The sequence below is a fragment of the Crinia signifera genome, chromosome 3, assembly GCF_055691185.1.
Source record: "Crinia signifera chromosome 3, ASM5569118v1, whole genome shotgun sequence".
Classification (NCBI taxonomy): Eukaryota; Metazoa; Chordata; class Amphibia; order Anura; family Myobatrachidae; genus Crinia; species Crinia signifera.
This window is the reverse complement of record NC_139219.1, coordinates 200,260,544-200,277,856: the sequence shown is the minus strand read 5'-3', so window position 1 is coordinate 200,277,856 and position 17,313 is coordinate 200,260,544. Positions and strand designations below refer to the sequence as shown.

Genomic DNA, 17,313 nt, shown 5'->3' with positions numbered 1-17,313 from the left:
AAATACTGTAAGGATACATACATAAGGATGATATAGTAACTCTGCTCACAGGTGCTTAAGTTTATCCCAGTCCCCTGGCGGCAAGTTGGAATTCAGTGCCCCCGAAGAAAAAAAAGGCCAGCGGTAATTGCTTGTGTGCCGGAGTGTCAGGGCAGGCTCGTATTGGTCCAGCGGGGGACCAGGGAGCAGCCGCATGTACCTGGCCGGGAGACTGAGTGGGGGAGCGGCAGCAAAGCTGGAGTGAGGGAGCCGGGGGGAGGCAGAGTTAGAGTGAGGGAGCTAGGAGCAGTGTTGCCAACTCTAAAATGAAAAACAAGCAACTGACACCGAAAAAACAAGCCCAAAACAAGCCCAATCTAATCCTAAAATGCCCAAAAACAAGCCCAACTTACCTACATATATATACACACATATTATTTATACAGTCTACCTATGGAATGTCTTTACAATGATATTTTATCATCACAAAACTGGCTTTTAAAGAATACTATAACACTTCCTGCTGACGGGCTGTCTCCTTCCCCCCAGCCGGCTGTTCTGGGCATGCGCAAGATCTCGCCTTCTCACAAGAGAACTCCAGCGCAGCCCAGAGCCAGCAGCAGGGGCAGCGCTGATGTGGAGATAGGGCTTCGCCACTCTGCAACTGTCGAAGCGGATAGCAGCAGGGGGCGGAATGGTCAGCGCTGTGGACTGTTCATACATTTGCCTTGCATATCAACCTGCGCACACCGGATCCTTATTACATGGGGGAGAAGTTGTATCAGTGCACATAATGTGTGCTGACAGCCCCTTCTTCCCCATAGCGCTCCTTCATACATCTAACCCAATATGAGAAATTGTGAATCTGAGATATTTTACACTAATTTTTTCGCTAAAGAAAAATCTCAAGTGAACATTGCCCACTGTATATATTTATGGTCCTTGGTATGCACTGAGAAATATTTATTGTAAAGGTGCCCATACACGGTGTGATAGGCACCGTACGTTTTGTACTAGATCGCATTGCATGTGTTTTGAATGCAACGCAATGAGATGCAATGCAATATAGTGAAGCACATACTTTTTGTGCTGTGTGATATGATGTGCGCGGGAGCACGCATCGCACCCATTAAATTGTACCGTGTATGGGCACCTTAAGTAAAGATAAAACAATCTTACAACAAGCATCATTCTTAAAATCAGATTAGCCCTACTGAGTGAATAAACACAACCAGCAGACAGCAGCAACAGAGACAATGGAAGAATAATTAGCATTTCTATAAGCATCTACTTACTGTGCTGAATGGCTGAATTACAAAGAAAAACAACCCCAAACCCAAAATAAAACAAGCCCAAAACAAGCTATTAAAAATAATTATAAGCCCAAAAACAAGCATCAATCAAAAAACATCAAAAAAGCTACTCACGAAAAAAACAAGCCCAAATCCGCTTGTTATAAGCTGACTTTGCAACTATGGCCAGGAGCAGCAGCAGCACGGTTACTGAGAGCAGGGGGAGAAGAGCCCCCACGGGTCACACAGGACGGATGGACTGATGTCACGACGTCCGCTCCGTCATGACGTCCGTTCCGTAAGGACATCACACGTCGGACCCGCCCTCCGGTTGGCCCTTACCCTCCCAGTCCGACACTGTGTCAGGGTCAGACTCCCGAGAAACTGCTGTCTGCAGCATGCAGAATCAGCATTCACCGGTGGGTGTAATCTCCCAGTCCAGCAGCAGCGGCTGCAGCGTAGGCATAGCGCTACCAGGCGGGAGCCATCCCTTACCCTATTGCAAATGTTAGTATGTCTCCTGAGAATTAACTCTGAGCAGTACATGCAAGTGCCCTGTGGTGGCTCGGAGTTACACCCCTGCCTATCCACAAGGAGAATTTGAGAAATTACAATTAAACTACAGAATGATATTCTAAGTTGCATCAAAACTCTAGATTTATCCATTTTATTAAATCCAGTCTAAATTATTAAGAATTATTTCCTAGGAAAGATTTACAATAATAGCATGCCAGTGTAAAATTAAACATAATAAACTTATATTAATATGTGCAGTCACCACTCACTATGCATAATGTGTGTAACAATCACATTATCTCATTTCATTTGGAGATCTGTTATTATCCCTTTTTTATTAAAATATGCAATGCAACAATAAAGCTTATTATAAAATTCCTTAGAAACAGCAAGTTTTCATACATAGTACTTTTAATTACACAGCGGAAAGAAAATGTGAAAAATAATGGAGTATTTCCTGGGCTCAGGTCTGCCAGACACTGATTGATGCAACAAGGCACAGCTTACTAAACATGCAGTCATATGTGTAGTGTTACCCACTGCTCTGACAAGTAACCCGGTTTCCTCTCTGGCTCTCTCCTCTGATCAAAGATTCCGGTGCACCTGCTGAGCTCCTGGTTCCAGGTGCATGTGAATCTCAGCAAGTGAAAGATTACTGTGTTTAAGCAATTCACCCATTAATAGCCAAGAAGTATTTACTTCACTTTAAAACTATCAGGGGAGATTAGAAGTTGAATGTAAGATCAGAGACAACATTTTAAAATGAAATGAATGTTATTCAATTATTATTTTGTCACTGGATATGCAGTTTTGACAATGGTTAAATATGTTTATTCTGTCATTGCCAATATACAGGACTGATCTTATTGGCAAATACAGTTGTGTTTGGAAAACAGATAATACAATAAAGCTTTATGCAATAAACCTTTTGCCTTATTCATGGGCATTTGTAAATCCAGGTAATTACTATAACTGATTAATGTTAATATTAAATGTTACTGTTGGATATTTTATAAAAGTATGGCTAGAAATTAATACAAAATCTCATTTAATTTATTCTACAGGGAAGACGAGGGAAACCGGGTCCTCCTGGCAAAGACGGCCCACCTGGACTTCCTGTGAGTACAATTTTTTAAGTGAATGATCATTGTGACGTCAGCCACTGCTAAAAATGCTTAGTGATATATTTATTATTGCATTTCCATTGAGAGATGTGGCCACTGGGATTTTGTTTTCTGTAATAACTGATGTAATGCCAAATAAAAATCCGGCATATTACCTAAAAATGTAGTTATAAATGTATGCAGTGTGGACCATGGCCCTTATTCTGGGTAAGTCGCAAAGGCAAATTCCTTCTCAAATGGACAAAACCATGTGCACTGCAGGTGGGGCAAATGTAACATGTGCAGAGAGAATCAGATTTGGGTGGGGCTGCAAAGTGAGATCTATATTGCAGTGTAAAAATAAAGCAGCCAGTATTTTCCCTGCACAGAAACAAAATAACTCACCCACATCTAACTCTCTCTGCACATGTTACATTTGCCCCACCTGCAGTGCGCATGTTTTTGTCCATTTGAGAAGGAATTTGCCTTTGCAAGGGAACCAGAATAAGGCCCCATATGCAGATGGAGTCCATTTATTTACAACAAACTGGCACTGAGCTCCTATGACTTAGCATAGCGTTCTCACAAATTACCTTTAACCTCACCACACTACTCATATTAAATAAAGGAACAGCATTGTTGGAGATGGCACAGTTAAGGCATAAATCACTGGCAATATGGTCGCTGATCGACCATATTGCCAGCAATTGGAGTGTGCACCAGTGATAAGTCGCCGGGTGCGTGCTCCCGTTTTTAGCCCCTGAATGGTCGCTGGTCGGAGGAGTTGTGTCATTTTCATCAGCGACCATCTCTGGTTGCTGATGAAAACGGGACACTGAGCGATATGATGGCTGAGCAATATATTGCCAGCCATCATATTGCTCCGTGTGTACACAGCTTTAGGTGCATACTCTACGCTTCGAATGTCACTCAATATTGCCGCTATTCTAAGAAAAACATGATCCATTTGTACTTATTTTTTTTACAAGACAAACGAATATGGTTACAGACATCTCTGGAAATTATTTTAAAGTTTACCAACCTCTGGGATTTGTTGACTAAGATACTAATTATGCTGCAAATAGAATATAACATTCAGTTAAATGTCTAAATCATAGCTAAACATACAAATTCTAAGTCATACTTTAAAATGTGCAATACTGCTATATGCTTGTGTAAAAGACAAGTCCCAGGTTCTCTCAGATCCCTGAAAAATACTGACTGTAAATCAAACAGAAAATCTGTGCCTTAGCATTGATTAAGGAAATATATTCGATAAGGAAACAATAAAACTATCAGGGAATTGATCACTTTAGCACCTAGAGGCTTTGCAGCATATTTGCTCAGTGAGTTATAGCACAGAACATGACAAAGTGAGACTACTTTTAGCACATGGGACTAATAAAAAGGTTGGTTGCGTGTGAAATAAATCATATACAGTATCTTAAATTATTTCCAGAAATAACGGCAGAATTAGCTATTGAATATATGTGAAACTGGGGTGTTTTTCCTTGCATATTTGTAATGTATATTACTATGTAAAACAACAGCATAAATCTAAAGCAAGGTTACTATACTGCCTCATGAGACTAAAACTGTGACAAGTCCGTTCCTTAACCTAAAGCTTAAATAAGATAATCCTGGAAGAGGTGTAGAATGTGGGATGCAGTCAATTTACAGACGTCAAAATACCAACAACCATTGGCAGACAGTCAAAATGCCGACACGTTCCAAATGCTGACATTCATTATGCTAACATAGTCAAAATGCCTGCACAGTCAGAACGTTAACATGTCAAAAAGTTGACATGAGATTTATTTTGAATCAGACATGTTCTTACTTCAAGATCGTAGTGGGTGTAGCGTTAAATCATGCGTTTGCCAAGCACAGTGAGCCATGCGATGGGAAGCGGTACACTTTTACGGTGTCCATGTTGACCTATGTCGACATAGGCACAAAAAACATATTGTACTTCTGACATGTCGACGTTTTAAATGTTGCCATTTTGACCATGTTGGCATAATGACTGTCGGCATTTTGAACATGTTGGTATTTTGCCATTGCTATAAAACCCTACAATGTCCACGGTGACCATCCTACTATGCGTATATTAGTGGTGTGTAAAATGTTTCCCATGTAGTGGTAGAGTAGACACCATCTGACTGGTTGCGAACTGTAATCTCTTAAGGTCTTGTGCTTCACTGCATATCAAAGTAGTCAGCATGTTCACTTCGTTCACTTGTTATGAAGCTCAACAGAGGCCTCTGGAGAACCATCATCTTCTACAACATCAATAGTGCTCTGCGAAAACAGGAAAGTTTGAACTGACTGTGAGCTGTTTTTGGGGAGGAATAAATGTTCACTGTGTTAATAAAATACTTTTTGTGCACCCGGTACCTCATACTGCAACTGAAAAATATAATAAAAAGAGCAAGATATAGGTTTTTAGATATGAAGGGGTAAATTTACTAAAGCATCATTTTGTAGAATGCATCCACATAAACCTTTCTTTATTCACAATCTCTCTCATTTTGTGTTAAAAGATAAGCTATTTATAAATGGAGATATGTATTCTGTGTGCTCTCTTGTTTTCTAACAAAAAAGAATATACAGTATTGGTCTAACAACATCCCTTGCTGCACCAATGTGTCTCTCTTTCCTCTGTTCAATACACTTCCTGATGTGATTGAAGATGCTGCCATATTTCTGAAGCATATTGTACTGTACACTCTGGAACCAGGCACTATCAAATACCAAAAGCAGTTGCAGAGAGTAAAAGTGCAAGCATAGTCATTCTAAATCTATAATGTTAGTTGATTTGTAGCATACCACCCATAGCTAGATAAGAGGTAGGCAGCAGTTCAATGTGCAAATTAAATGTAAACATTTAATTGTTTTTTATTAAACAAGTGTGAAAAGCTTGTTGTGGAATGGCAAGTTATGATTTGTTACCCTACATATTTACTTGGAAAGAGTAGAAAGGGCACTGCAGGATGATCAGAGTTGGAAGGAAATCAATGGTCGAATAACACTCGGGGGTAAAATTACTAACCATTTTTTTAGGATTTAGAATACAGGATTACAGTAGCTTAACCTAAATCAAAATACAGCATTATATAAAGGTTAGTTTTACCTTGTAAACAGAACCCAATTCTAGTCAATTTGCAAACCCCTATCACTTAACTCCCCCCCCACCCCAATACTGCCTTGAAATTGTGGTGTTTTTTTTTATTCAAATTCAAGTATTTTTTTATATATTTCAATATTTTATTTAAAAAAAAACTACCGGGGAGTGGGTACACCTTCCATGGTTTGTGTCCTTAGGTCTCCATTGCAGAATTACTTGCTATCCCCCATCCAAAACAGCTCTCCCCCCCCCCCTCCATTGGAAAAAAAAATCCACAGCATGTTCAAGCCACATCCCTTCATTGTAAGGTATCCTAGTGGCAGCGCCCCCACCCTCATCCCCAGTGTCAATAGCCCCACCCCCATACTTTATAACATAGCGCAACAGAGCGTGGGTAGTTCCGACACTTGCACTCAGAATGCCAATCGCACAGCATTCTTGGGCACAGTTTTAGGAGTGAAGTCATTGGTCACGTAACACAACATCATTCCCAGGGGGCCACAGTAATAGGAGGACATCCTTTCTGTACTTGTACATAATGGATTTCTACCATAACAGATGGGTGACATGGCCGGACATGCTAGATATATGGGATATGACCTAACTGCAATTGTATCCTATACATTTTTGCCAGGCAAGTGGTTTAAAGCCTGTACAGATCAATAAACTCAATGAAGGCTATTTTAGAAAATGTCACAGATCCTCTTCTTTCAAACTTGCTTGCCAGTGCAAGTAGTTTATCTGGGTGTTTCAGTGGGGTATTTCAGCAGATTTTGAACCACCTCTTAGTAAATATGAGGTTAATACAGTATTCAAGTATTAGAGAAAATTGATGGTTATTTAATTTTTATTCCTATTCTAAAGAGTGGTTTCTCTAGTTGTATGTCAGTGGTTTGGACTTTAACAAATCCGCAGATCGCACAACCATTGGAAAACTTAATTAACAATCTGTGTACACCCAGATTTTTTACAGTTATTTTTGAATTGATAGTTTGTACATTTATTCATTGCACAATAGAGAAAAGTTTGTTTTTGTTTTTGCAGTGAAAAGGCTTTTTTATTACTAGGTTATTATTGAAGAAATCAGAGATTGCTCCATGCTCTGCTGCTTACCTTTATCCCCTCTGACCTCTATGGGAACAGAATCTTACCACAATTTAATAAGTCAAGTCAGACAGTGTTATTCTATAACTGTCTATTGAAGACTAATGGGGCCTACACATGTAGCTATTTTGTGTCATTCTCTGAGCAATCTGACCTAATTTGACTAGATTGCTTAGAAAATGACATCACATCACATGTGTCACTATCGCCGTGTGATGTAGATCATGAATGCATGATCAATCTAGTCAGATTGCCAAAATGATATAAAATGATTTAAATGAAAAGAGAAAATCTGAATCGCCATCAAGACCATTAGCCTCAGGCAATAAACATATACTTCTAGTAACAATTTTTCTGCATTGTGTTAATAATATGGTACAACCCCTTTCTACCAGGAATGGAATAAAAGATTTCGTAATATGTTGCATTAATGAGAAAAAAAAACATCAAAGTTTTTAATTAAATGAAAGGTTACTAATGGGTGTCAACTATTTTTCATTTAATTCAGGTTGGTAACATATTCATACACTGAAGTTCTAACACTGTAAAGAGAGGTGATGAGAATACAGTAGCTAACATAACTCCAATAGAATAGATAAAATGATTTAAATAAAAAGAGAAAATCTGAATCGCCATAAAGCCCATTAGCGTCAGGCAATATTGCACAGCTCTTTAAACAAGGACAGACTGCAGAGGTTGACATAGGCTAAATGAGCCAGTATTTAAGATAGGATAACTTTTTTTTATCTAATTAATTTGAAAGATAAAGGACTGACTGAGTTGAACAGAAAAAAGGATTATGCCCAAGCTTAGACTATGAAATAACAAGAAGAGCCACTCGGCTGTAAATGAGATTAATTTATTAAAGAATTATGAGAAGAAATATGCAAATACTAGATGTAATTGTTGGAACATGAAGAATTAGTATCACTATCTACATTTAAAAGCTGTTGAGTAAAACAGGCATACTTCTGTTTTACTGCCGAAATGTAGTACGGCCTCTTTGCTTGATTTCAATCACAATCTATCAGGTCTATACACTGTGTGCATGTGTAATACAGAAATGCTCATTAAGGTCAGTGTGCAGATGCCGTAGCCGGAGCTGTGAACGCCTAACAACCGGTTGTGCTATATCCGTCCATACTAGTTATTACACATTATTACATTGCAATGATAATGTTTATATATGGAGTTTCTTTAAACCTTCAAAAAATATACATATATTTTGATACTCAAATACTGTACCTCTGCTGATATCATTAATGAATCATTCAATAAATGCCTACTTTCAAAGATTTTTTTAAAGGTTTGGAAACAGGAAATAGTCAGATGGAGTAAGATCTGGTGAACAGGGTGGATGATCTATGCACTCAAACCCTTCGAAACATTCATTGTTTTGCCAGTCTTGTGAGCAGATGACTTGTCCTGCAAAAAGAGGACGCCTTTAATCAGTATCCAATACCTTTATTTCCCCTTCAACGCATGATATAATCTGCACAGAAAATTAGAACAGTATTCAGCATTTATTGTTTGGAGACCTTTGGGAGATCGTAAAATGCCTTTTCAAGTCCCAAAAAAACATTACCACAACCTTTCCTGCAGACCTTGAGTCTTGAATTTCTTTGGCCATGGGGAACTCAAGTGCTGAGACTGTTGTTTCATCTCTGAATCGTAGTGACGTAACCATGTTCCATCAACAGTCTCAAGTCATTGCAAAAAAACATCACCAACTTGCTGAAAATGCTGCAACACCAACTTTAACTTTTAGTTTCTCATCGGCGTTCAAACATTTGGAAACCCATGTAGATGATATTATCTGCATATCCAAGAGCTTATGAGTTATGAATCTAACATGTTCCTTGGATATCTATAGTGTCTCAGCTATTGTGTTAGTGGAGAATCGCCTATCTGTCAAAATCAAGTCATAACCATGATCAACGTTTACTGGTGAATCTTGATGCATCTTCAGTCTCAAAATACCCACGATGAAAATCAGCATGCCATTTCTTCACAGTGGAATAAAAAGACCGCTTGTCACTTTCCTTTGCAGTTTTCTGCTGCAGGAGCAGAAACTTCATGATAACCAAGATTTCTACTTTTGAAAATTCAACCCTCTGTGTTGACATTCAGTTTAGGGCTAAAAAAACACTGAAAATAGGCATTTTATAACTAAAATGCTCTTTCTAGCTGCAGTGATAAAATAGAATAATGCTATAATTACAGTAGGAAGTACAGTAGGCTAAGCAGAAGAAGTTAAACTATGTGTTAGGATTCTATGCCTGCCCTCTTACTCTCATTGGCTATCATTACAAGGGTCTGGGGGGAGCTTAAAAGCAGAGAGAAGCAGAAAGCCAAGTCCTCGGTGCCTCATAGCTCCTGCTATACACTTGATGCTGCCAATCACCAGGATAGCCAGGAAGCACATATATTATATGCAGCATAACATGTATGTTTATATATCATACAGTCTGTGTGGTCAGTGCTGCATCACAGGAGCTGCAGTCACTGCAGGTATTTTGTGGCAGCTCTTTAAGACCCAGAAGGATCCTCCCTCCTGTTGAACTGTCCTCTGATGCAGGGTCTGTAAATTTCTGCCATTTGTGCAGTAGCTGCCCTTACCTCCCACCTTCACTGAATCTCTCCCCCATCCCTTTATATGTCATTCTGTTCCTCTCTTTGCTCTTCAATATGCAGAGCTACAGATATGTGTGTTATCAGGCATGCTGCTGTGGGAAATTTGCCTTTTTTACTACTTTACCTTATCTCTGGTGACCCATCATATTGGCATATGCAGTTTGGACTGATCCTACTGTACATCTGTACAGAGCCGAGGGTGAGGGAAGGGTGGTAGGGTACACTTTATATTGTCTCCATGCCTTCCTCTTCTATGTGGAAGTGTTTGAAAATACAGGACCATGCTACTGATTTGCCAGACTGTGTGTCCTGAGGGGGCTCTGACTTTTTTTTGTGCCCCTGCTTTGAATCCTTGCAGAAAAGACATACTATAGCATGCAGGTGCAAACATTATTGTTCCAGATCATATTTTTCTGTTGAATCAGTAAAATCCTAAGGTAATTTTGGAAATTTAGTATTCATTTTCATTCTGATTTTCAGATTTTTATTTATTTATTTATTTATGTATTATGGCAGAATAGATATAATTGGTCATTCTGTGAAACTGAAGGAACGTTGTGAAAAAGAAGAATTTGGTACTTACCGATAATTCTCTCTCTCCGAGGCAGCAGGGGACACTGCAGTCTGGTAGACTATTGGGGATAGAGCTGGTGTACTGAGGAGTCAGCACATCTAAATTTTACAATGGCTGGCTCCTCCCCCCTCTATCCCCACCCAGACCCCAGTCTCAGAAAAACTGTGTCCGAGAGGAGAGAGACAGGCAAGCATTTTAGAAGGAGGAGGTTAAGAAAATGGTTAGACACATGCGTAACCGCAACATACATGACCACACAAAAACAGATACATACATGAACAACATGGCGGGAGAACAAACACTGGGACGGCATGCAGTGTCCCCTGCTGCCTCGGAGAAAGAGAATTATCAGTAATTACCAAACGTGTCAAACTTGTAAAAACCAGGTTGCTGCTCTACAAACTTGCAAGATAGAAATACCCCTAGAAACCACCCAAGAGGTACTGACAGACCTAGTGGAATGTGCAGAAATCCCCAAGGAGGTTTTTTTCTGAAAGTGATGATGATCTCGAATAGTGAGACAGAGCCAATGCGCCAATGATTGTTTGGATGCTGGCCAACCTCTCTTTTCTGCCCCGAAAAGCACAAACAAGCAGTCCGATTTCCGAATGGACTCCGTCCTGGATATGTACATCTTCAAGGTACGAACTACATCAAAGGAAACCGATCCATCTGTGAATGCTGGGACCACAATGGGTTGGTTCACTTGAAACTTTGTAACGACCATCGGCAGAAAATCTTTATTCGTCCGTAACTCTGCTCTGTCCGTATGAAAGACCAAGAAGGGGGCTCCACAGCACAGAGTTCTGAGTTCAGAAACCCTTTCATCCACCAACTGTAGAGGTTCAAAAACCTCTGATTGGAGAAACTGAAGCACAAGCAACAGGTCACAAGGCTCTTTAGGGGGTACAAACAGAGGATGCAGTTGCAGCACTCCTTAATAAAAGTCTGTACCTCTGGTATTAAAGCGAGAGCATTTCTGCGTAAGGTGAAGGTGAGACTTTTGAAAATTGATGATCCATCCGCAGGAGAAATTGGCACGTTAGGAGAGCATCCTGCTACAACTTCTCCCTGGAAGGGGCTTTTGGCAGTAAGTAATCTAAATAGGGGACGATGATTACCCCTTGGAGGCGGAGATCCGAAACCATGCAGGCCATAATTTTGGTAAATACTCTTGGCGTCGAGGACAGGCCAAATGGAAGGGCCCTGAATTGATAATGCTGATCCCTGATGGCAAAGTGGAGGAACCTTTGGTGGGAGTCCCAGACCGGGATGTGTAAATAGGCATCCTTAATGTCCAATGATAGAAGAAACTCGTCTGTTTCTAAACCTGGACTCCATTTTGAACTTGTAAACGATATACTTGATGCGGTACTTCAAGTCCAGAATGGGTCTGACTGACCCGTCTGACTTTGGCACAACAGAAAGGCTGGAGTAATACCCCTGGCCAATCTGTTACACAGGGACCTGTACAATGACTACCGCCACCAAGGGCTTTTGAATGGACGCACACAAAGCTGTGCTTGATTCCTGGTTTCCTGGTTTGATGGAAGGCCCGTCGTGAAGTATCTCTTTGGAGGCAAGTGGTATCCCCTTGAAATTATTTGAAGTACCCATGAATCCTTGCAACTGTCTGTCCACTCACCCAGAAAAGACAGTAGAAGTGCGCCCACCTTGGGATCCCCCAAGTGAGCTGGAAGACTGTCATGCCACTACTTTTTCTGATGGCTTGGCGTCCTGCTTTCTGGCTGTGGGCTGTGCTGTGGGAGCGGCTCTACTGCCCCTTCCTCTACAGCCACGGAAGGAAGCGAAAGCTCCTCAAGATCTGCCTCTGTATGAGAAGGAACCCCAAAAGGAACGAAAGAAAGGTACTGGGAACTGTCGTTTCGGCACCGGAGCAAATGATGGCAAAAAGGTGGACTTACCTCCCGTGACTTGGGAGATAAGTTTATCTAATTCTGTGCCAAACAGTAAGTCCCCAGTATAGGGGAGGCCCTCCACTGCTTTTTTAATCTCAGCTTCCGCCTGCCAAAAACGCAACCATACCGTGCGTCTGGGGAGGTTCTAGCTTCCAATTCAGAAATATCAGCGACTGCCTCCCCTACATAAGAGGCAGCATCCTTAAGGCATTCTGCTAAGGGAACCAATTCAGAACGAGGCCTATTTTGTTGAAGACCAAGGGATAATTCCTCTGCCCATTTCTCCATGGCCCTAGCCACCCAAGAAGAGGCTAAAGCCTGCCGAACAGTAAATAGACTTCAAGGTAGAACACTAAAGAGGCTTCAAGGTGGTGCGTTTGGATAAACGTGAGATGAAGACGTTAGGAGGAGGGGTATTCTCCCATTTACACCCTGACTCAGGGGAAAACAGGTGGAGTGTTTTTAAACGGTTAGAAATTTTAAACTTCCTATCAGGAGATTTCCATGCAGTAAATAAAGGCATATTCAACTCCTCAGAGTCAGGAACAAAGGTTGTCTTTCAACCCTGCCAAAAATAAAAATTGTTTGGGGGCAGCCTCTTCTGCGATAATCAAAGTGGATTTAACCGCCCTGATTAAACCATCTACCCCCTGGGAAATTCCTTCCGCAGGCTCCTCCTCCTGTACTGCATGTTGCAAAGGAGAGGTAAATTCCCCTTCTTCAAGTTCAATTTCCTCATAATCAGAATCTATATTTAAAACAGAGGAAATAGGCATTTTTGCTGAACCTGGCTGAGCAGTGTATGAGGACCCAGTAACTGAATGAGCCAAATCATTAACAGACTGGATTAGAGAATTAGCCCATGCTGGTTCAGCAGCAGACAAGTTTGAAACCTGCACTTGTAGTGCCTCTCTGTCCCTGCTTGACGCTGCCAGCTCCGCAGCCAAATCCACCAGGACACTCTGCAAGGGGTCCCCGCCTCAGCTTGGACTAGGGGTGCAGGAGGTTGTTGGTGAACCCCAACCAGGACCTGAATCTCATTATAACACTTTGCACACAGGAAAACCCCCTTTATATGCTGTGCGTACTGGTCCTTACAATTTTTGCAGACATAAAGCTTTAAAGCAGCCTTTGATGCTGCAGCTTTTTCTGCCATAGTGTTTGTAACAGACAAAACACACGTCAAAGACTGCTATAATAGGGGCCTGAGTGAGCACAGGGAGAGAGGAGCCACAGCCAAATCAACCCCAATTGGTGTTAGTGCACAGCCCAAAAAACCCCTGCAACAACTCACAGTACTGTAATGTCAGAGGGTGTGATATTGTAAAGAGCAGGAAGCTGGAAACCCCAGGGCCTGTTCTCAATCAGGACGGAGCCACTCGCAGACGTGTGTCCTAAGATGGCACCGGCAGCAGAGAGGAGGAACGATAACTCACCCACCCCCCATCGTCACCACACAGGCGTCAGCGGAGGCAGGAGGTGAAGGAGGATGAAGCCACGTCCCCTCCGCCGCTGCGCAGCTTGGGCTATAATGGCAGCAGAGATTTAAGGTACAGAAACTGGCCGTAGACAGTTTTGAACTGTCAGCACCCTTCACTGACCGGGCGCTGCATGGAGCGGGCGCCCGAGTAGTGCTCCCTCCAGCAGACCACCGCGGTGGCTGCCCACCCCGCCATACCTGTTCCCTGGCGTCCCTGGAGTGCGGGGTGATAGAGCCAATGGACCTGTAACGCTAGCCGCAAGCGGCTGCGGTGGATCCCTGGAGGTGTCTCCGGTAGCTAGGAAGCTGGAGATGCACTGCATACGGTGACGACCAGTCCTTTCAGGGATCCCACGGTGCAGGCAGACCCTTGTCTGGAAGGTCTGCCTGGTCTCTGTTAATAATAAAGTAAAAATAAAATAAAAATTTAATAAAAGCCTAAGCTCCTTTGGGAGCTCCTTCCCAGGAGACCGACTCCTCAGGCACTTTTTCTAAGACTAGGGTCTGGGTGGGGATAGACGGGGGAGGAGCCAGCCATTGTAATATGTAGAAGTGCCTCCTCAGTACACCAGCTCTATCCCCAATAGTCTACCAGCCTGCAGTGTCCCCTGCTGCACGAAGGGGAAATAAGAAATGGAGCATTCTAAGACATGAAAAAAGATATAGTCCTGCATAAGATAGATGAATTGTGAGGGTAAGGAAGCATCATATCGCCCAGGTACTGCCTAGACAAAGCCATCCATCAAAACTCAGCATCAAAGTAAGCAGTAGTCTTGTGAGGGAAGCCACATAGAGGCCATCTGTCACTCTGAGGAGCTGCAGAGTTCAGTGGCTGTGACTGGTGTGAAGGTACATCAATCAACCGTATGAAAAATACTACGTACAACTGCCCTATATGTGAGGGTGGCTAGAAAGAAGCAATTACTGAAAACCCCATTATCAAAGCACAGTGAGCCTGCTAGGATGTCAGACAATGTGAGTTTTTTGGCTCTAAATAAAAAAAACCGAAGGGCCGGGGTCAATCCTATTAGGTGCGGGTGATTCGCACTCACAAATCATCATGGCACCGGGTGTACTTTAAGGCCGACTAAATTTGCTTAAAAGAGCTTGCACCTCCATAGGGCTGCGAGCAATTTGAAGCTAATTCAGCCCAGCAAAGGGTGCGTGATTGGCTTAATTTGGCTCCGTTTTTAGCTTTTCAATGGCACCTGAACGACACCTCGCAACCTTCGGCGCTAATAAGATCGACCCTTAAGGGACTTATTTTAAGTAAGATGCAATGGTGATGTTCGTGTAAACCGGTAACCTTTTGGTTCTGTGCATGCCTCTAAATCCCTAATGATTCACACAGCACATGTGTCCTGCTGTATCTGTACGCACAGTCACAGAACCGGTTGAGTAACACTGACTCTAGAATGTATTGGCTGTTCATTGGAGGTGGCCATTGGTAGTGCACAAATACAATTCATCAGAGGTGTGGTATAGGAATGTTGTAGGAGTACCTGACTATGCAGAAACTAAATTGAGTATATTGGAGGCCATGCTCTGATGGAGATTCTGCACATTTTTTATTGATTTTTATTGATATTATATTCATCAAAGTCCATCTTTAGTAAATTTTCTCTATAGTGTGTATATGTGTCCATGTGATAAGCAATATAGAATGTAAGCACCACTGGGTCAGGGATTAAGTGGAATTACTATTTTATGTGCTGTATGATATAAATGATAGATATAATCATCATGCTTAGTGCCTAAATTAATATTAACCACACTGTAGTACTGGTTGCTGTGGATAAATTATGCATATACTGGTTTTATGAATTGCATCCTGATATTGGTTGGTTTTATGTTTATGTTCCTTCCCTGCCAGTATCAGTTTCCCATACTAGCATGTTCCTTCCCTGCCTGTGTCTGTTTCCCATACTAGCATGTTTCTTCCCTGCCAGTATCAGTTTCCCATACTAGCATGTTTCTTCCCTGCCAGTATCAGTTTCCCACACCGTGTTCCTTCCCTGCCAGTATCAGTTTCCCATTGTATGTTCCTTCCCTGCCAGTATCAGTTTCCCATTGTATGTTCCTTCCCTGCCAGTATCAGTTTCCCATTGTATGTTCCTTCCCTGCCAGTATCAGTTTCCCATTGTATGTTTCTTGCCTGCCAGTATCAGTTTCTCAATGTATATTCCTTCCCTTTCAGTGTCAGTTTCCCATTGTATGTTCCTTTCCGGTCAGTATCAGTTTCCCATCATATGTTCCTTCCCTGCCAATGTCCGTTTCCCATCGTATGTTCCTTCCCTGCCAGTATCAGTTTCCCACTGTATGTTCCTTCCCTGTCAGTGTCAGTTTCCCATTGTATGTTCCTTCCCTGTCAGTATCAGTTCCCCATCATATGTTCCTTCCCTGCCAATGTCCATTTCCCATCATATGTTCCTTCCCTGCCAGTATCAGTTTCCCATAGTATGTTCCTTCTCTGTCAGTGTCAATTTCCCTATGTTCGTTTTGGAATCTTGAGCAGGCATGAGTTGACAGGTTGATAGTTCTCAGAAAGTGTGCTATACAGTATGTTGTTTCCTTCATGTCAGTTTAAATAGTAAATGATAAAGACAGCTTACATTTCACCATCATAAAACAATGTATGTTATATCATTTGCATAATCCTTGTGTATAACACGTTTTCTATTTACATTGGACTGCCATTCATACTAAGCAGGCACTATTTTGTTGACTTTGGAATAATTACCTTTCTTTTTTTAATTAGGGTTTCTATTGTTTCGCTGCCATTGCTTTACTACTCACACTTGACACACTTGAATGCCATGCAGTTTGAGCTGACTACAATAAACCTAGTTGACTGATGAATATTATACAGTCAGCAGCTCCCTCTAGTGGTTTTATATATGCTTTATGTCTGTGCAAACAAGATCCCAAACACAGAAGATGGCATTTATGTGTGGTGCACTCATTCGCCATGTATGCTTCATGGCAAGTTTTAGATTTCATACACACTGGATATAGTCATTCATATAACAGATAATATAAAATGATTATATGGTTATTTGCATTATACAACTCATGTGTAATACCAGAGTGCTGTGATGTTTCTGTTTTGTTACAGATATACCAACGTAGCTGCATAGTAAAGTATTAGAGGATATTTTAATTTCTGTCATTGACGCAGTGTGATTGGTTTTCTATCCTCTACTGAGTATGTAAACTAAAGTGTGTATTTCTCATAAGACCTTTACTCAATTATAATGAGACCCCCCCCCCCTTCCCCCCATTTTCAGCACTCTGATCACTCCTTGGCCATATCACTGGGTGGTACTGCTGTATGACAGATTATGTCTCACTCCTTTCCAGGCATAGCTGTATGCTGTCTAGAGACACAGACCCTGGGTGATGGTTTATACTGCGTGTGTGACATGCATCAGACAGTGTGTGCCTGGAGCAGTGATCATGTACATAAAGAATGCCAATTCATTGGGAGATAAATAGCAAAGGAAAATTGACAAGAGAAAGGCACAATAAGCTGGGTTTTAAAAATAATCTTATTGCTAGCCATTAACAGAGACACTCATAAGCAAA

The 17,313-nt window shown here is 41.6% G+C and overlaps 1 protein-coding gene across 1 annotated transcript in view; it reads left to right on the top strand.

Annotated features, from left to right (window-relative positions):
- Positions 1-17,313, top strand: part of LOC146062953 (uncharacterized) — a 366,150-nt gene that overhangs the window by 69,635 nt on the left and 279,202 nt on the right. Inside the window, exon 4 of the mRNA XM_083174963.1 lies at positions 2,852-2,905. Coding sequence (XP_083031089.1) covers positions 2,852-2,905 — 54 coding nt within the window. The remainder of the gene's footprint in view (positions 1-2,851; positions 2,906-17,313) is intronic.